Source organism: Patiria miniata, unplaced genomic scaffold (assembly GCF_015706575.1).
Source record: "Patiria miniata isolate m_02_andy unplaced genomic scaffold, ASM1570657v1 HiC_scaffold_22, whole genome shotgun sequence".
NCBI classification, from domain to species: Eukaryota; Metazoa; Echinodermata; class Asteroidea; order Valvatida; family Asterinidae; genus Patiria; species Patiria miniata.
The window spans coordinates 12,166,376-12,186,087 of NW_024037061.1; the positions used below are offsets into that span (position 1 = coordinate 12,166,376).

Consider the following 19,712-nt stretch of genomic DNA (forward strand, 5'->3'; position numbering starts at 1 on the left):
GTAAGGACCAACAACGCTATGGTAACCTGGACACCAGATCCAACAGCTACTGACGATGATGGGACAACTCCTGAAGTAACCTGCATTCCAGCCGCTGGCAGTTCATTTCCAGTCGATGAGACAACAAATGTTGTTTGTAACGCGAGTGATGCTGCTGGAAATGAGGCCATCTGCACTTTCAATGTAACTGTAGGTAGGTGTATCAATTCATTAATTTACTTGATGTATCTTTTGTCGTTTTCTTCGACATCGCAATTTAATGGCAAACTTCCTTCTTTTATTGAACAATTATTATTTCAGATCAACAAGCACCTGTGATCGACAATTGTCCTTCGAATGTAAGGACCAACAACGCTATGGTAACTTGGACACCAGATCCAACAGCTACTGACGATGATGGGACAACTCCTGAAGTAATCTGTATTCCAGCCGCTGGCAGTTCATTTCCAGTCGATGAGACAACAAATGTTGTTTGTAACGCGAGTGATGCTGCTGGAAATGAGGCCATCTGCACTTTTAATGTAACTGTAGGTAGGTGTATCAATTCACTTTTGTACTTGATGTAACTTTTGTCGTTTTCTTCGACATCGCAATTTAATGGCAAACTTACTTCTTTTATTGAACAATTATTATTTCAGATCAACAAGCACCTGTGATCGACAATTGTCCTTCGAATGTAAGGACCAACAACGCTATGGTAACCTGGACACCAGATCCTACAGCTACTGACGATGATGGTACCACTCCAGAAGTAATCTGCTTTCCAGCCGCTGGTAGTTCATTTCCAGTCGATGAGACAACAAATGTTGAATGTAACGCGAGTGATGCTGCTGGAAATGAGGCCATCTGCACTTTTAATGTAACTGTAGGTAGGTGTATCAATTCACTATTGTACTTGATGTAATTTTTGTCGTTTTCTTCGACATCGCAATTTAATGGCAAACTTCCTTCTTTTATTGAACAATTTTTATTTCAGATCAACAAGCACCTGTGATCGACAATTGTCCTTCGAATGTAAGGACCAACAACGCTATGGTAACCTGGACACCAGATCCTACAGCTACTGACGATGATGGTACCACTCCAGAAGTTATCTGCTTTCCAGCCGCTGGTAGTTCATTTCCAGTCGATGAGACAACAAATGTTGTTTGTAACGCGAGTGATGCTGCTGGAAATGAGGCCATCTGCACTTTTAATGTAAATGTAGGTAGGTGTATCAATTCACTATTGTACTTGGTGTATCTTTTGTCGTTTTCTTCGACATCGCAATTGAAGGGCAAACTTCCTTCTTTTATTGAACAATTATTATTTCCGATCAACAAGCACCTGTGATCGACAATTGTCCTTCGAATGTAAGGACCAACAACGCTATGGTAACCTGGACTCCAGATCCTACAGCTACTGACGATGATGGTACCACTCCAGAAGTAATCTGCTTTCCAGCCGCTGGTAGTTCATTTCCAGTCGATGAGACAACAAATGTTGAATGTAACGCGAGTGATGCTGCTGGAAATGAGGCCATCTGCACTTTTAATGTAACTGTAGGTAGGTGTATCAATTCGCTTTTGTACTTGGTGTATCTTTTGTCGTTTTCTTCGACATCGTAATTTAATGGCAAACATCCTTCTTATATTGAACAATTATTATTTCAGATCAACAAGCACCTGTGATCGACAATTGTCCTTCGAATGTAAGGACCAACAACGCTGTGGTAACCTGGACGCCAGATCCTACAGCTACTGACAATGATGGGACCACACCTGCAGTATCCTGCATTCCAGCCGCTGGCAGTTCATTTCCAATCGATGCAACTACAATTGTTGTTTGTAACGCAATTGATGCTGCTGGAAATGAGGCCATCTGCACTTTTAATGTCGCTGTAGGTAGGTGTATAAATTCAAGCATTACTTTATTGAACTTTATGCATCGTTTGTGGCATTGATTGACATTTTTATTGAACACTTATAATGTTACTATGGGAAGGTCTAATAAACTCTTACTTTTGTACTTTAAGAAACACTTTTTTTTTTTAGTTTTTAGCGACATAACAATTAAATCTAAGTTTCCCTTTTTTATTGAAAAATGATGATTTCAGATCAACAAGCACCTGTGATCAACAGTTGCCCTTTGGATGTAAGGACTGAAAACGCTACAGTCACCTGGACACCAGATCCTACAGCTACTGATGATGATGGGACCACTCCTGAAGTAACCTGCTTTCCAGCCGCTGGTCGTTCATTTCCCGTTGATGTCACTTCAATTGTTGTTTGTAACGCGAGTGATGCTGCCGGAAATGAGGCGGAGTGCATTTTTACTGTAACAGTCGGTAAGTTGTTGTTCAAAAATTAGTCTGATTAAAACATAGTTCTGTTAGTATTCTTCTTCGACCTGCTGATTTTCTTTCCGTTTTGTTATACAGATCCCAAAGTTGTTGTTGTTTCCATGCCGATAAATGAAACTAATGGATTAGATGTTCCTTTCATCGAAGCTTATAACGACATCACTAGTCCAGAGTCGCGAACGCTGTGCCTGCCTGTTGAAACGGCCGTAAATATTCGATTGTCTTTGTTTTGTGATATTGTATTTAATGATATGGGCTAGTTCGTATTTTTGAAAGTTGAAGACTGTATCTTTTCAATATGTTACTTACGTTCAACCTAAGGTTTACAGCTTTACTTCAACACCTTCCGTTGACTTTTGACGTGAGTTAAATTGTCCGATGGTTGAGTATAAATTAACCGAACACACAATGATATTACATTGTCTATATCAACAGATGTTGAAAGCTTTAAGCCCCGAGCTTGCTTCAATTGTGACGGCCAAGTGTAAAGCCATCTACCAAGGCAGCATTATCGTGGACGTGCGCCTGGTTTTCAGTCCTGAAGCTAATAATAGCGCGCCTCTAGGTAGCGCTGTGCAGGGGGTCCTACAAAACGTCATCACAGAAGGCACATTTGGAGCCGGTGGGGGTATTACCTATACCATCAATCCAGAATTGGTGATCGCACAATGTGAGTGCCATAAAAACATTCATCAGCCTAGCTTACCGTTATGTATGGTATGAATTTTAAATATCCCCATGCATGTATTTTCTGGGATTTAAGGCAAAGTACAAATATAGGTTTTCCCGGCCAATTTCCTCAAATGTTCATTCTTTTCTGAAAATCGATCATTAGTTTTCGTCTGAATTTGAATGCACGTCTTTTACTCCCATTCCAATTCAACAAAATTGAATCGTTTTCATTTCCCGTGCATTCGGTTTTGAGAAACAGGCGGCCAATTACGCTACCTGCGCATTCATTTACGCAAGCATACCTTTTCTAAATTGATTTCAGGTACAGCAAATTTGATTGACGGTTAATGAAAAAGAAACCTTTAATTGTATCTGGTACCGATGGCATTAAACTAAAAGTGAAATGGAATGGCGAATGCTTGAAATCGCCCGCTGAATGCATAAAAAGAAGTCTTGTAAACAAATCTGAATGAACATAATTAAACGAAAGGTGCTGCTCAATCACTTAACTGATTGAACTGAAATGGAATTAAATGCTCTGGTAGCGAAAATGAAACGCGTGTTCAGAGCGATTCTCAAATTCAGACGAAAATGAATTACCGATTTTCAGAAGTGAAAGAACATTTTAGGAAATTGGCCGGGAAAACCTATAGTTGCCTGTTTATGGTGTAAGCTAGTCGGGTTCTGTTTTTCAAATGAACCACACAGGGAATAGCACGCCTTCCTTATTGTTGTATTTACATTGACCTATTTGATGTTTGGTATTGGTGCATTTTCCCCTGACATTATTGATTATTGTACATGTGAACTCATATTTTTCATATCATTTCATCTATTTTAAGTGTTTGAAACCTTTTGAAAATACCTCGACAAAAAATGAATACATAAGTTGGATGAACTGCGAACAATTAGTATGACAAAGTGAAGGAACCACGTGGAACCAGTTAACCTCATAAGCCTTTAATTGCTTTTGAATAATATCCTTCATTAATAATTATCACCTTGATTTTTCATCGAAAGATGTTGTCTCCATATTTCAGTGTGATTCACGGAAATAGCACAATATACCTCAATGGGATTCATGCATTAAGACGAGGCCCAGTGATCGTCTTTTTTGTTCTGTTAAATACAGCGGAGTCGATCACGTGCCCTACCGACTATTGCCAAAATGGCGGGGAATGTCTGCGGGAAGGAGCAGTGCCAAGGGTCCAGTTCTCCTGCAAGTAGGTTCTTATTTTATTGCTTCTTCAGCAGTGACAATCACAGTGATAGCAATGGCAATGACAGTCATGAAAGCTTACGGCAACGAAAATAGAGGTTGTTTCTCTTAAGCCGATTTATTTTCGATAGTCTTCTTGTGTGTGTGTTTTTATAACACATGTGCAACTTCTGGCAACTTTCAGAAACCTTCTTCAACTTGTCATTGGTGCATTAGTGTTGTATGCATGTACTTAAACTAACACGATTCTACCACGGCCTTCACACATGTTCATTGTGTTAAAAAGGCATATCACGTTTTGCAGTATGACGTCAAAAACCTTTCTATTGTTTTCTTACTAAAGTTGTTCTGCTGGATTCACCGGTGATGTTTGCCAGACATCAATAAAAGGTATTTTTTTTTAAATAAAAAATCGTGGATGACATTCCAAAAACCTGGCTTTCTGTCTTTTGATTTTGTTTTTAAGTATTTATGGAGTATTTAAGAGCAATGATGTTCCTTTTTGTAAAAATGTTCTTTTACAATACAATAATTAATAGGCCAGAGACATACTGTACAACGGCCAAATAAATGTTTGGTATATGGATTTACGTATGTTGGTGGTCACCACATCATGAAAAATATAATAATTAAATACGCATAATACACCAACATCGAAGTAAAATAGGAAAAGTTAACAGATGATCAGGATATCCGACAGGTTTTTAATTTTCATTTCGAATATTTAATTTTTTTTTTGGATCAAATTTAAACACCACTTACTTAGCTAATCAACATTTTGCAAATGACCTAAACACGTCCTTACAGTGGAAGGCAATAAACAAAAAATCCATTGAAACAAACAAAATTCGCTTTGAAAGTTATTTGGTCCCGTGTTCAAAAATCTTACAGCAAAGTTCTGTTTCCGTCGTAGGTACTCCCCTTGCCGCCATTCTGATCCCGGTAATAGCTCTCGTCTGCCTACTTGTGATAATTGGGGTCTGCACGATGACAAAAGCTGGGTACAAACACTCGAAGCAACCCTCGGCACCCCCGGAACTAAACCTGATGGAGTATGACACAGGGGAGCGTCTGTACCGCACATATCACGGCAGGTCTACTCACGAGTCACGGTTCTCTCATCTCGGCGGACGACTGGCGGTCAATCATCTCGCTTACATCAATCGACAGGAGAATTTTTAAGCGCGTGTTCCCATCCAAACAATGTTCTCTTATGCTATGTCACAGGAGAGATTAGTAGAATCCACTGAATTATTGGCAGAGGGTTTGACATGGGCGTCGCCAGGATTTTTTCTAGAGGGGGGCAACATTTTTTTTGCCAAAAAATGCTTGTATTTCTCAACACACATTCTCGATTTATCAGTTTTAGAGGGGGGCAGGGACATTTTGCCCCCCCCCAACTCATTAAATTTATACCACTTTGTCTTCGCGCCTCTTTTTCTTTTCTTTCTTTGTTGTTGTTGTTGTTGTTGTTGTTGTTGTTGCTTTTCCAGGGCAAGTGCCCCCCCCTTGCCCCCCCCCCCCCCTCGCGACGCCCATGGGGTTTGAGGTTTGCCGATGGCCAAAGAGAAATGTAGGGTCTATATGTTTGTATATAACTAAACTAAGGTACCACTTACAATACCCAATTTCTTTCTCCTATTAACTTTATTGTTAAAAACACATTTACGGTTAAACCAAAAGGTTACCAGATTTCAAAAGAGATTCTTAAAAAAATCATGAAATCAGGAAACATCTTGAAAAATCACACCCCTGTGATGTAAATATGGAAGAAAGAGACAGGGAAAGCGCGGCGTTTTTTTTAAAGTATGAATTTTTGGGTTTTGGGATCGCTGCGTGAAAGATATCTCGTTATCTCGAATGTTCTTAAATTTGGATTGTGGTAATAGATCTCCTGAAGGTTCACTTAAACGGGGCGTTATTGGATATGCACTATTAACCTTTTTATAAATTTTACGCTGAAACTGTATATCGCTTTATTAGGATAGGTGAACTTTTATAGGAGAGATTGATCTTCCATTCCTTTTTATGGATTTATTTCATTATAATGAAACCAATAACAAAGCTTCTATGAAAATCATATATGGCAAAGCAACTTTTGCTCACATTTATTTTAACTGTTGTTTAACGTTGAAATCACCAACTGCAGGCTAAACGCCTGCCATAGAAATATTGAATTATAATTTTGCCGTCATTTGAGGTTCATTAGCTTAAAAAAAGTTCCGACTGCTTTTGGCCGGGAACACATACATATTTCCTCAATTGACTCCATTTTTTTCTCGGAATAACGATGTAAAATTATAATGATGAATATATATCGAGCCATTAAAATATGTCACATCGAGCACTTAAAATATGTCACATTAATATGTAGGCCATTAGTTTTATCATTTTTACGTAATATACTAATGACCATGAAATGTACAAATGGGAAAATTTATTATTTTCATATTTTGTGTAAATATTTTAAGCATACTTTTACGTTAACCTGTTTTACATTTATTTCTTTTGGTTCTTGGGCCCATGTAGTTTACTGAAATTCATATGCATGTAATTGTATTACTTCTACATCTGGTAATTTAATGTTCTTGTGATTTTAATGTATTGTGAATCATTTTGAATATTTTTATATAAAATTTGCGCTTAAAATGACGAATTCCCTATTAGGGAGACACTTTTTGCTTTGCTTTTCTATATGAGGGCGACGCACCTGATTAGGGCGAAAATTTGGTGTTTCCCTACTGTTTTAACTACCATTTGGAGAAGGAATTTTACCGCCACAAATAGGCTAGATCGATTGCTCGTGGTCCAAAACATAAATATACCGCAATTCGTGGAGTCAGATAAGGTAAAATTGGGGTTAGGTGACATTAAAAATGTTGTGCACAAGTCTATGGAAGTGTCGACCTTTTACAGCATTAGTAGTGATTATATTCTCATTGATAAAACTGTATTTTAGTATACAGTAACATACTACCAGGGTGATGGGTGTTCTTAAATAGTAAAGATTATATTAGTCACGTACTTGGAAACAAACTGATATAATTATATTTTGTAGAAATAAACCAGAGTCTATATATAGTAAATGTTTTGCATCTGAACCCAGTGGCGTAGCCAGGAATTTTTCAATGGGGGGGGGGGGGGGGGGGGGGGGGCTGGGGGAGCTGGAACATTTTATGGGGGGGGGGCGTCATGTGTAGATCAATGATAATTTTTTAGAAACTCAACATCTCAGTGGGGGGGGGGGGGGGGGGGGGGGGGGGGGGCGGGGGCGGGCGGGCCGACTGGGGGAGGGGGGGCGACTGGGGGGGGCGACAAGGTTTCATGGGGGAGGGGGGCTGTCGCCCCCCCACGCCCCCCCCCCACCGTGGCTACGCCACTGTCTGAACCCCAAACGTATAATTTCATCGCTGAATATTTGACCACCATCCCATCGCCATGCTAATTCGCCACAAAATCCATCAGGCCTACAGTTGAAATTGGAGGCACACTATGGCAAAGCCAATTAAACACGTGTAATGCGTCCGTTAGTCCACTTATATTCAACCGCGAGGTCGACGTGACCTATGCTAAATTTTTTTTAGCAAAAATGACCTCTGCTAAAAAAATGTATCCAATCCAGTCCAATCCAAATTTATCCAATCCAATCCAATCCAATCCAAATTTATCCAATCCAATCCAATCCAAATTTGAGTATCCAATCCAATCCAATCCAAATTTATCCAATCCAATCCAATCCAAATGTATCCAATCAAATCCAAATTTATCCAATCCAATCCAATCCAATCCAATCCAATCCAAATTTATCCAATCCAATCCAATCCAAATTTATCCAATCCAATCCAATCCAAATTTATCCAATATCCAATCCAATCCAATCCAAATTTATCCAATCCAATCCAATCCAATCCAAATCCAATCCAATCCAATCCAAGAGGCTGTTGTGTTTGCTTTACTGCTTCAGTTCAAGTTATGATTCTTTTTGCAGTTTCTCCATTATTTATTTCATGTGACATAATAAATGCATAAAAACACAAATTGAAAGTAATAGTTTTAAACTGTTGTGAATGGCGGCTACCATAAAAAAGCTACTACGGAGGGGTCCAGGTTCTTCGTTTTTCAAACAGTTCTGAATATTATTTTTTACACTTTCTGTAAACCAGACCCCATCCATAATATAAATCCGATGACGTTAAAAGCATCTTCCATCCAGTACAGTTGGGAATGGAAAAACACCGTATCATGCATGATGCAATCCATGCTCCAATACGTAGGAATAAATCCCCCAAGTAATCGCATTGCATTGCGCAAGTATTTGTTTGGGGTCAAAGGCCGGGGAATCCCCTTAGCTGGTTCCGCTCCATTCATTCCCGCGTGCGCGTACAAAAACAAATCTGACGGCAGGGAACCATAGTAGGGGGGCCAATGTACTTCCGTTGGCATGAAATGTTAATTTTTGGCACTTGGTTAGACCATCTTCTCTGGGATGTTTTAACTTACAAAAAATTGATGTTGCCATTTTTTCTGATCATTTTTTTCATAAGATTACATTTATAATGGTTGCCATAAATTAACATGAAATTTCCACGGGAACCCAAATCTGTACATTGGCCCCCCTACTACCAGCTGAGAAGAAAATCACGAGGCCGACAAAGTGAAATGAACAGATACGTAGTTCGTTTGCAAATTGCGTCCGTGAAATTCCTGTCTTACTGTTCACATTTGTCTAAATTATGAATTTAAGAATGAGGAATTGCTTTAGAACGTCAATATTTTCGCTGCAGTGAACTTCATGTGGCCTGCACAGGGTCACCGTACCGATCCACAGCTCGGCTCCAGTCTGCGCGCTACGTGCGGATTTGATCACCGTGCGTGACCCGTAGCTAGTATTTATACTTGAACCGTTGCAAACGTCACGACTAGGAAGGGTATTGACCATGGCATACATGGCAATCAAGCGTGAATGCTTGTCTTTAATCATTTTTGGTGAGTAGCATTGTATTCCACAAGCAGTTCCTTGAATAATTCGAATATGCATCATGAAAGAAAATGTGGCAATATTATGCACGCATGGTTGTATTGTTGATGTACCCTAACGTGGCGCGGCCGCCAACGTGGCGCACATTGATTTTCGCCTGTAGCGCCTACCAGTTTTAACTGAAATTTCACAGAAAGTGAAATTTCATCAAGTTGATATTGTAAGTAATTTGCCCAACAAAACAAATGCCGGCTTTGATCTAATTAGCAGTACATTGATTAAACAAGTGATTCTGGCAATCTCCTGTCCTCTGACCTTCATTATCAACTTTTCTATTTCAACTGGTGTTGTGCCTGAGAAAATGAAGATTGTCAGAATCACTCCCATTTTTAAAAGTGGCAATCCTACAATGGCAAGTAATTATCGACCAATTTCAGTTCTTTCTTCATTTTCTAAGATTATAGAACGTGTTGTTTATAAACGTACCATAGAATTCTTTGACAAACACTGTATAATTTCGGATAATCAATATGGATTTCGAGCACAACATTCCACTACACATGCTATTATTAAATTAATTGACAAAATAACAACTGGTTTAGACGCATCCTTTGCTACAATTGGTATCTTCCTGGACCTGTCCAAGGCCTTCGACACGGTTGATCATGACATCCTTTTATCTAAATTGGAATATTATGGAATTAGAGGAGTTGCCTTGGACTGGTTCAGGAGTTGTCTTTCTAACCGTCAGCAATTTGTATCTATCAATGGAACCCAGTCTACTTATTGTGAAATATCTTGTGGAGTCCCACAGGGTTCTATCTTGGGTCCCCTTTTATTCTCTATATACATTAATGATTTTGATAAATCCTCAGATGTATTTTCTTTTATTCTTTTTGCTGATGACAGTAATTTATTCTATAGCCACAATGATGTAAATGTACTTTTTGATACGACTAATTATGAGTTGAAAAAACTAACTATATGTTATTCAGTAATAGGAAGTACTGTCAGCCGTTTTCAATCCGTATTGATAATACTAATATTATAAAAACTGATTGTTTAAAGTTCTTAGGTTTGTATATTGATGACACTCTTTCTTGGAACAAACATATTAATCACATTTCTACTGTTATTTCTAGAAACATAGGTATTATATCCAAGCTAAAATGTACTTTTCCCCAGGATATCTTAATAATGTTGTATAATACCCTTATTGTACCTTATATTACATATGGAATACTTGCATGGGGCAATAGTGGTACTGGTCAAATTCATAGAATCCTCAAATTACAGAAAAAAGTATTGTTGTTAGCAGAGCCATGAAATTAGGCCCCAGCAGGACATCAAAGCCTTCAGTTACCAACGGTTACATCACAGTGATTTAATTTATTTCTCATACAGCAAGTTACAAACTTTTATCTTTTTGACTTATTGGCACCGTACGAAACAATTGTTGACTGCTGTGATGTGGGATTTGTCGTTTTTATAAAACATCATATTGCACATCACAGCAGTCAACAAAAATATTATAGTTAATTATCATTGTGATATATTCTTGTACACCTATACATACATGCACACACTATCGTATTTTATAAAGCACATTCATAGCATATCACTACTTTACACAGACATATATATATTATTGTAACATTGTACCCGAACTAATTGAACTAAAATGACTCTATACAATATACTTTAAGCTCTCCACTTTTTGGTCTTGTACTGTTTTTGCACATTTGGTAGTTCTCCAAATATATTATCTTTATAGGCCTACAGCTTCAAGTTGTTCTAATTGGCACGGCCAATTACGTTAAGATATTTAACGAATTTGCCTGACAAAGACTTTATGATGTACTGAAGAATCCTGACAGTTAAAACAGTACTATTGGTAACACAAAATGCACATAGCAGTGTTAGTGCTTACTGTCACGAAAAGACGCAAGACAAACAGTTGCACTCATTCAAGTAAAAAAAAAATACACACACATATTATCAAAAACATTATATTAACTTGTACAAAACATAAACATTACAACTTGTAAACTCTGGCAACCTAACAGAAACCTGAATTGCATTGAGTTGTTACTGGCATAGGAAAACCAAACTTGGTTATATACAGCACCCTAAAGAAATTAATTACATCCAAAATCTGAAGTTATTTTAGAGGTATATGAATTCATATTTTCATATTTAGCACATATTGAGCTCACATCCTAATGTTGTACTACCAATCTAAATTGTTTCTATAGGCCTAATCTTCATTAGTACATACATAAATTTGATTTGAAACATTGCGTGGTGGTGGTGCAAACTGCATGGTGAGGGTTTGCTGTAACACCATGTGGCAGTATCTCTGTTGAGAAGATGTGTGGTTTTGAAAACAACCAGTTGGTTGTGAAACTTAACTTTCCGATCAGCAGCTCTGATCGTCTTCAGGAGAGAACCGGGTCACCCACCTATGAGACAGCCCGATTTCTCCCCAGAATCCTCTGCCTTCTGGTAAGACCACATCTTCAACTCCAGCAAGTTCGTACTTCGTGGTCATAATCAGAAGCCTCACCTTCCAAATGATAGGCATCATATAGCTTTGACGTCGTTTCCTTTTTCTCGTGACGACGATCAGAATATGTTACATATTTAAAGGAACACACTTTCATTGCTACAAATCTAGTACATTTTGTACATAACCTGATTCTTATTTGATGAAGAAACCTGTTTTGGCCTCTCTCATCTTTGGAAGGTACCTTTGTGCAATCTGTGTGACAGCTGTTGCATCTAGACCCATGCCAACCAGGTAGAGCTTCTCCAGATCCATGGTTTTGTGCTCTGCGATAGTCTGCACGAGTGTGTCCACTGCATCGTGACTGAATGAACCTTCTTGCACGTAGAGACACGTGAGTTTACTAGGACTTGAAGCAAGCGATGTTGATACCTCATTCAAGTAATCATCAGTCAGACCACAGCAACGGAACACCATGGAAGTTAGACTCTCGAAGAGTGGTGAACGCCTGTGCAGATACCCATGCAAGCTACTGTTTTCAATACACAAGTACGTCGCGTTGCTTGCGGCGAGGGCATCGACAAGCACTGTGAAGTCTTTACGAGATTGCAGGATCTTACCATCCAGGCCGATACCGAACCCACTCAGCTCTGGCTGCTGTCTGACGAAGTCACACAGTTGATTGACTTGGTTCGTGAGGACCATTTCCTCTCCAGACTCCCCTGTATTAGATTTCCCATCACACTGTTTGCTGGAAGTTACGTAAAGCCTCGTGACCTTAGCTCGCCGTGGCATCTCGGAGATAGTTGTCGTGAGATCTGACAACTGATCTTTCAGCTGATCTGACAGTTCCACGTGGAAATAAAGTGAGTCCACAGTGACTCCTTCTAAGATCTTCCTGGCGATGGATTGGTCAGTAATTAGTGTCAGGTGGATATTGAGTCTTTCTAGCTGAACTGGATCAGAGAACCTCTGCAGGTAATATTCCATTGCTGGGAAGTCTTCTTTGTATTTCAGTGTCAGACGGGACCCAACACCTGCCAGGAGATTAGGTGACTGTGCTTCGAAAACCAGGACCAGTGTGAAATTCTGTATCCACAAGAACTCTTGTGTCTGCAACTCTTCATGAAGACCATTGACATGTTGGAGAATCGTAGCAGCAGCATTGACGTTCATTGCTTTCAACGGTTACCTGTTGCAACAACTCGTTCTGTATGTTCTCAGTGGCCTGTGTTGCTAGGTAATGGGCTGCAAAGAACTCCTGAAACGATTTGTGCAGGAAGTTGACCATCTCTACAAATTTTGTGCGAACTGCTTTTGACTCCTGATACAGAATCCCAATTTTCAATCCACCTTCCAGAGAGTTGCTAAACTCATCTGGTTGAAAGACTAACTTTTCTCCATCCGGATCAATCAAGCCTTCAAATGCAACTCGACCAAGTTCATCTTTGACTGCGTTCACCTGCTCTTGTGAGACATTTTCGTATTTCTCCAGGATATGACTCACTAGTATGTCCACAGCTCGTTCATACAACTTGGTTAGTTGTTGGGGCAGGGTATCATCACGGTTCCATATGACACAGAGGAGAAGCAACATGATGGGAGACTGGGCAAGGGTGTGAGTGAACGCAGTTGACTGGACCTCTCGTATGAGTGCTTGACCCTTCTCAACCTTGTCGGAAAAGAACTGCCCAATGTACTTGTCCCTGTTTGCAGGTGAGAAACCGATCGTTTCAACAACAGCGTAGGTGCTGTCAAGCTCGTTCATCTTGTGAGGACGGGTGGTTACGAGGACACGGCAGTCCCTGAGCGCATTGAACGAAATCACATCTTTGATTGAGAAGTCATCCTCGTTTGGTGGTGGACTATTCAGCACCTGCGACGACACCTCATCCAAGCCATCCAGTACAATCAACGTGTCCTTCTGGTTTTTAGTGATAAGGTCTCGGAGATTTGCTCTGAATAATTCAGTCTCTTTAGGCAGAATTCTCTGAATGGCATCCACAAGTCCCAAGGACAACCACAAGTTTGAAGCATGACAAGACGGAACCTGCCATCTGACAGGCCCAATCGCAGGCAATCTTTCTGGTGAGTGTCGTCTTACCGCTTCCTGCTGTTCCCACCAAAGCCACATGACCCTCCTCGTCCAAGAGGCGTATGAGATCATCTTGGGAGTCCAGTGGTTCCTTGACCGGGTTATCTGGGTAGAATTCCCGTCTTCCTCTAATCCTAACCATCTTTTCAGACTTCACAGTTTTGCCAGTCTCTCTTAAGAGTTGCAGATCGATGAACACATCTTTGATTTTATTGATGCAACGAGCAAAAACTGGATGAGTACGAATTGTGTTAAGCATTCCTTTGTAGTACGTCTTGAGCTGGTCAGCACAACTCCTCAGAGTTTCATCACCTTTAAGAAATGAAAATAAAGCAGATACAAATATGAGTTGTGGTTTGAGACCAGTATAAATTCTTTCGTAAGGGTGTGAATTTCATGACATCAACAACTGATTTTTTTCTTTTCGCTTTACCCTTATGAAACTTTTCTTTAATTTTCATGTGGGTATACAGGGGCTCTTTTTCAGTCCTTGACAATGCAGACTACAAAAACAAAAGTCAATCGGAATAAACATCTGCCATTGAAACAACTCGATCTCACACACATCATATTTCTGTAACAACACAAACCATTATCCAGTTAGTCCTTCCTGAATCATCCTTTATTACGCGGTTCATCCACAGGGTCACAATTTCCTAACAAATCCGATGGTGTTGCTGCAAAGTGAGTTCCAGAAGTTTGAGTATTTAATACCTTATTCAGTTGTGGTGCTGATATACTCAGTTACTTAACCATTACAATAGCTCACCTTTTTCCAAGTCAGCATTGTTTACATCAGTCATCCTTACTGTGTTGTATGTCGAATTTCTTGTCGATCTTTTCTGTGGTGCAGTGTGAAATGGGGGAAAAATTACAGCTGTGACATTTATATCTATTTAGTAAACCCTAACAACACTGAATGTCCCAGTTTTGATATTATGTTTATTTCACACACCCGAGGGAGTTATTAGGTAATTCAAGTAGATCTAGTCTCATTGACATTATAAAAATCGGTTTTAATTGATGACATCACTAACCTTGAAGACCAAGATTATCCCAGCAACTATCACCACAATCAAAATACCGATGATGATGCAAAGGGCGATCAATATGCCATGTACTCCGCCTTCTGACTTTGAAGAATCTGTTGACACCTGTGGCTGTGTTGAATAGCCTATGATAACAACAGACAATCATTGCAATCAACAGGTGTATTTCTACAGACAAAAGTAAAGTGCATAATTTATCTCAGTATACCGTACAATGCTGCTATAGTGAATTCACACATTGACATGGTCATTTCTCTGTCTAACGCAAAATCTTGGGATGCTCGCATTTTACAATCAGCATCTTCCAATTGTGCAATCAAGAGACTTTGATATCTGCACAAAACTTCTATTTAAACCAAACTTCATATGACACCCGGAATACCTTAATCGTACATAAACAAAATTTAACTAAGTACCACCAATTTTCTTGTTCCAAGAATAAAAGGGCAAGAGTGCACTACATTTTTTTATACCGGAATTCATGAATGGAATTTACTTCCCGACAACATCAAATGTTCCAACAATCATCCTCAATTTAAAAGGGCAGTGAAGGAACATCTCTCTTCTCAGTCATTTTTTCTAAGCGGCTGAGTTTTTAATGAATGATCATTCTTTGTTATTTCCTGTGTAATTTTATTGAACTTTTTATAATGTAATTGTATGTTTTTGTGTGTGTGTTTTTAAGGGCCCTGATGGAAATAAGCCGTGTTATAAACAGCTTTTAGGGTTATCCTTGGCTTTGTATATTTCATGTAATACGTTCATTTTTATGTGCGACTGTATGTTTGTTTGTATTTGCCAAAATAATTAAATAAATAAAAAAACAAAAACCTGCCACAGTTAACTTAGTATTTCATCCAATTTAAACGATTAAATCTTCTTTCTGTTTGACTTTGGTTTTGGTATTACCAAATAACTCAATGGGATAATGAATGGGATAATCAATATAAATGAAATTAAACCTACTTCTTGTGGGTATATCCAATCTTGTAATGTGCACTTTCCGGAAGGCTCCGTTCCTATCTCCCATTGCAATGCCGGTTGCTTGGCAACACAGTGTTGTCTCCTCGTGATAAACCTCTGTCACCATTGCAAAGGTGGAAAACAAATAGTTCTCTGTGGATGAACGTAAATAAACCAACTTTTTCAGAGTTTCCTAACTTAGGTCAAACGAAAAAGTTGGTGAAACATAAGTATCTGCCTCCATGTTTATCTTTTGGGTCATCTTGGGAGCTTAGCAGGACTTTGCCCAGTGATTTGTGATTTTCATCAAATGTCACATTGTGTTCACCGCATTAAATTCTGTGAGTTTAGTAACTGTATACTGTTGCACTGTGTTACAGTACAATTTACATATACATGTATATGTTCGTGTTAATTGCCTGCCTGTACTTATAGACCAATGCATAAAACCACATTAACTGCACACATAGCCAACAGAAGGTGCACATCCAAATGGCATATTGCATGTTCCAATCGGTAGTCTTGTAGGTTGACTATAGGTCTTGTCAGACATGTCGGACATTTTGGTCATGGCTATGATTGGTCCAAACATTACAGGGAGGGCTCAGATGGACTAGTTCATATAAATGGTGTCCTGTCCTGTCATAGAGTGCCACAGAATTATTGACCTTCAAATGCCTTTATTTGAAATGCCACAATGAACCAACCAAAATACCTTGGATTTGAGACACATTTTGAAGCGTTCCGTTGACTCGGTATGTGATGTTTGTCACTGCTTCAGTGGATCCGTCATTGAAAACACGCAGCCACCGCAGTTTGACAGCAGGTCTGGCATTGATCACATGACATGTCAGGTGGTAAGTTTCCTCTTTAGGGTGGAGTTCTATCAGGCAGCCATCTTTGCTGTCTGTCAGACGACACTCCTCAACCTCTGGAGAAGGTCCATTGGGTGGTACTGTCGATGACAAAATGTTATGAAAGTTACCATATCATGCATATATCCAGCAAGCTCTGGACTGAAATCTGAAATCCTCTAACAGTTATCATTATGTTCAATCTTTGTGCTTGACCCGTATTTGTAGAGTAAAGAGGTACAGTTGCTAAGCAAGTGGTGCACATGAGCGGGTGGAGGATGGGGAGACAGAGTTCCTTTCTCTCTGCCCCCCCCCACCGGCAAGTAATGAATGACCCAATTTAACACGCCAGGTTTCCTTTTCCTCTGCAGAGAAATCCTTCATGGACAACGTTGTTTTCGATTCATCATATTTCTTTGTTGATTGAAAATTGTCCACAATCTAGTACGATTTCCAGTAAGCTTGTTTTTTTTTCCTTTAAAAAGAAAAGATAGGTTTACGAGCCAATTGGCCAAAATATTCATGGTCTTATCGTCTTTGTTAAGCATCCGTCTTTGTGAAAAGACACAGTTGTCAAACTTTTTTTTTACTCACCAAAAACTGTTACATCTACGGATGCAGTTTGGAAACCAGGACGTCCAGTTTTCAGCTGACAGAAGAACTGCCCTTCATCAGATGCTGTAATGTTGTTTATGACTAGGGATAATCGCTCAGTCAGGAAATACTTGCCGCTGACAATGCTCGGGCCTTCATAGATAGTTCCCTCAAAATTGGAAATGACTAGGTTCTCTGTGGCTACAACGTCTTTGTACCAATACGCTGAGTCGACATCTCTGATGCTGAAGTTCTCATCTGTGATCAGAGGGCATTCTACTTCTTCGCTTTCTCCAAACTGTAGATAGGTGTGCTTGCCCAGCGGCAGGACTTGACTCAGACAAAATATGACTGCAAATTAAATTATAGCAGGACAGCTTGGTCATTCCATGTCAATTCAACACGATTTTGTTCACCCGACCCTCACAGATCATGTAATATAATTGGCCTTTAGAAGAAACTCCCAAAACTGAATGTGTTGTTGGTGTGTAATCTGGCTCGTAACTTTGTGAGATGCGGGTCAACGAACTGTTGACTAATGAGCATGACCTCCGAAGTTTAAATACTTAAACGTGTATATCCAAAAGTACAGCACCTGCGAAGCCACTGTGCTACATCATCTAAGCTCTTCGATTGGCTTCCATAAAACGAAACCAAAATCGTAACATGAAGCGCAGAGAAAATGCGTAAAGAAATTACCTTTATCGTAGTTTTTTTAATGTTTAATACTTTATGTCAGATATAAACAAAAGTCTTGGAAAATGTTGTGATTGGCACTCTTAAAGTTTTTCAAGGTATGGAACGAGTGAGTCCTGTCAGTGAGACATAATGGAGCAATTTAGTCTGGGACCATCAAAAAAATGTGAAAAATGCCCAGTTCAAGTAATAAGCGACAACTAGCCTAAAATAAAAATACAGCTATATACATATAGCGTATGTATACCCCCCGCCTACCCCCCCCCCAACACACGCCCACGTTTGTACTTTTTGGGAAGACCATATGTTTTGTACACGATCGTTTTGTACACGATCCTCTATTGTTCAACGTCCCCTATGCAGAAAATCACTTACATGGACATGGACTACTTTTGATTGAGGCGTACGTGTAGTAATACTAGTATAGTCGTGTTCCCTAACGTGGTGCACTTCGAAGCTTACCCGACTCTCCTTGTGTGGTGTTGACAAACCTCAAATTCATGCAGTAAAATACTAGTACTTTTACCTTACTAATGCTTGCTATTCAACCTCTGTGAACAATTTCGGTTTTATAAAATTTAATCCGAAATTCAAAAACGGTGGCGTCCGGAAATTGGGCACAAATTGGCGGAGTGTTCCCTAACGTGACGCACTTGAAAAAATCTCGGAAAATTCCAAATTAACATTTAAGAATGTCTGTAAACTTCATAAATTCTGATAAATAATTATTATCGCTTCTTACATACCCAGCCAGATGTTTGTCAGAAAATTATTTTTCTTATTTTTCGGGGCATTTTCAAAGGGTTCACTTTGCACTTGAAAATAAAATCGGAAAATCACGCCAAAATAAATTTTTCTTCTAACTTTGTTACGGGTAAATAAACTCGCGATTTATGAACAGGGGTGTTTAGAACTTCACAATTCACAATTCAATTCACTTTATTTTCCACATAAAAAAAGACAATCAGAGTTAAATATATACAAAATATGTGGATGGGGATCCCTAAAAAGCAATGCTTGTCGAGTAGAGATCCCCACTTACAATCATACAAAAATATACAAGTTACACACACAAACAACACATAAGGACATAACACCCGACATGAATATGGGAATAACATGCAGCTGCAAGCCCGTGAAAAAAAAAGAGAAACAATTAAGTACTTAAATATTTTTCCGATAATTTATTTTTGTATTTGTGCTTAAAGAGCGAGAGACTGGAGATATTTTTTAGGGAAAAATCAACCGAGCTCCACAGCTTGGGACCATCATGCTTTACAGTCAAGGGCGGATCCAGGGGGGGGGCCAAAGGGGGCCATGGCCCCCCCAAAACGAAACCAATTTTTTTTTTTTTTTAATGTGACATCGCAATAAAGGCAGACAATGAGTACACCACCATCTTTTCCTCAAAAAAATTGGTTAAAGTGGTCAGAAATTGCCTCAGATCGCACCACAGAGCATCTAGAATCCAAAAAATTTTCGGGGCCCTAGCGGGCCCCGAACCCCACACCGTAATTTTTTAGACCCACTTTTTGGGGGGACCAAAATTTTTTTTGGCCCCCAAAAATTGTGTTCTGGATCCGCCCTTGTTTACAGTTGCCCTAGAGATTGCAGTACGTGCGTGAGACCGATGAAATTCATTAAACTGTCTTGTAAAGGTGCGTATCATAATTTTTTGAAAACATAGAACAAATCGAATTGGGTAAACTGTTAGTGTTAAGTTGATGCATGAAGGAGCCCAACTG

The 19,712-nt window shown here is 39.3% G+C and overlaps 2 protein-coding genes across 2 annotated transcripts; one reads left to right on the forward strand and one right to left on the reverse strand.

Annotated features, from left to right (window-relative positions):
- Positions 1-1,320: 1,320 nt before the first annotated feature.
- Positions 1,321-5,572, forward strand: LOC119729920. The gene is made up of 8 exons (XM_038202699.1): positions 1,321-1,545; positions 1,653-1,883; positions 2,096-2,326; positions 2,420-2,547; positions 2,777-3,011; positions 4,146-4,236; positions 4,576-4,622; positions 5,146-5,572. Exons 1-8 carry the CDS (start codon positions 1,371-1,373, stop codon positions 5,412-5,414), a joined length of 1,407 nt encoding a protein of 468 aa, XP_038058627.1. The 5' UTR covers positions 1,321-1,370; the 3' UTR covers positions 5,415-5,572.
- Positions 5,573-13,692: 8,120 nt separating this feature from the next.
- LOC119730080 lies at positions 13,693-18,469 on the reverse strand. The gene is made up of 7 exons (XM_038202864.1): positions 18,430-18,469; positions 17,272-17,622; positions 16,539-16,778; positions 15,827-15,976; positions 14,849-14,985; positions 14,581-14,653; positions 13,693-14,123 (listed from the first exon to the last, which is right to left on the reverse strand). The coding sequence occupies exons 1-7, from the start codon at positions 18,467-18,469 to the stop codon at positions 13,693-13,695; spliced, it is 1,422 nt and encodes a 473-aa protein (XP_038058792.1).
- Between the last annotated feature and the right edge of the window lie 1,243 nt (positions 18,470-19,712).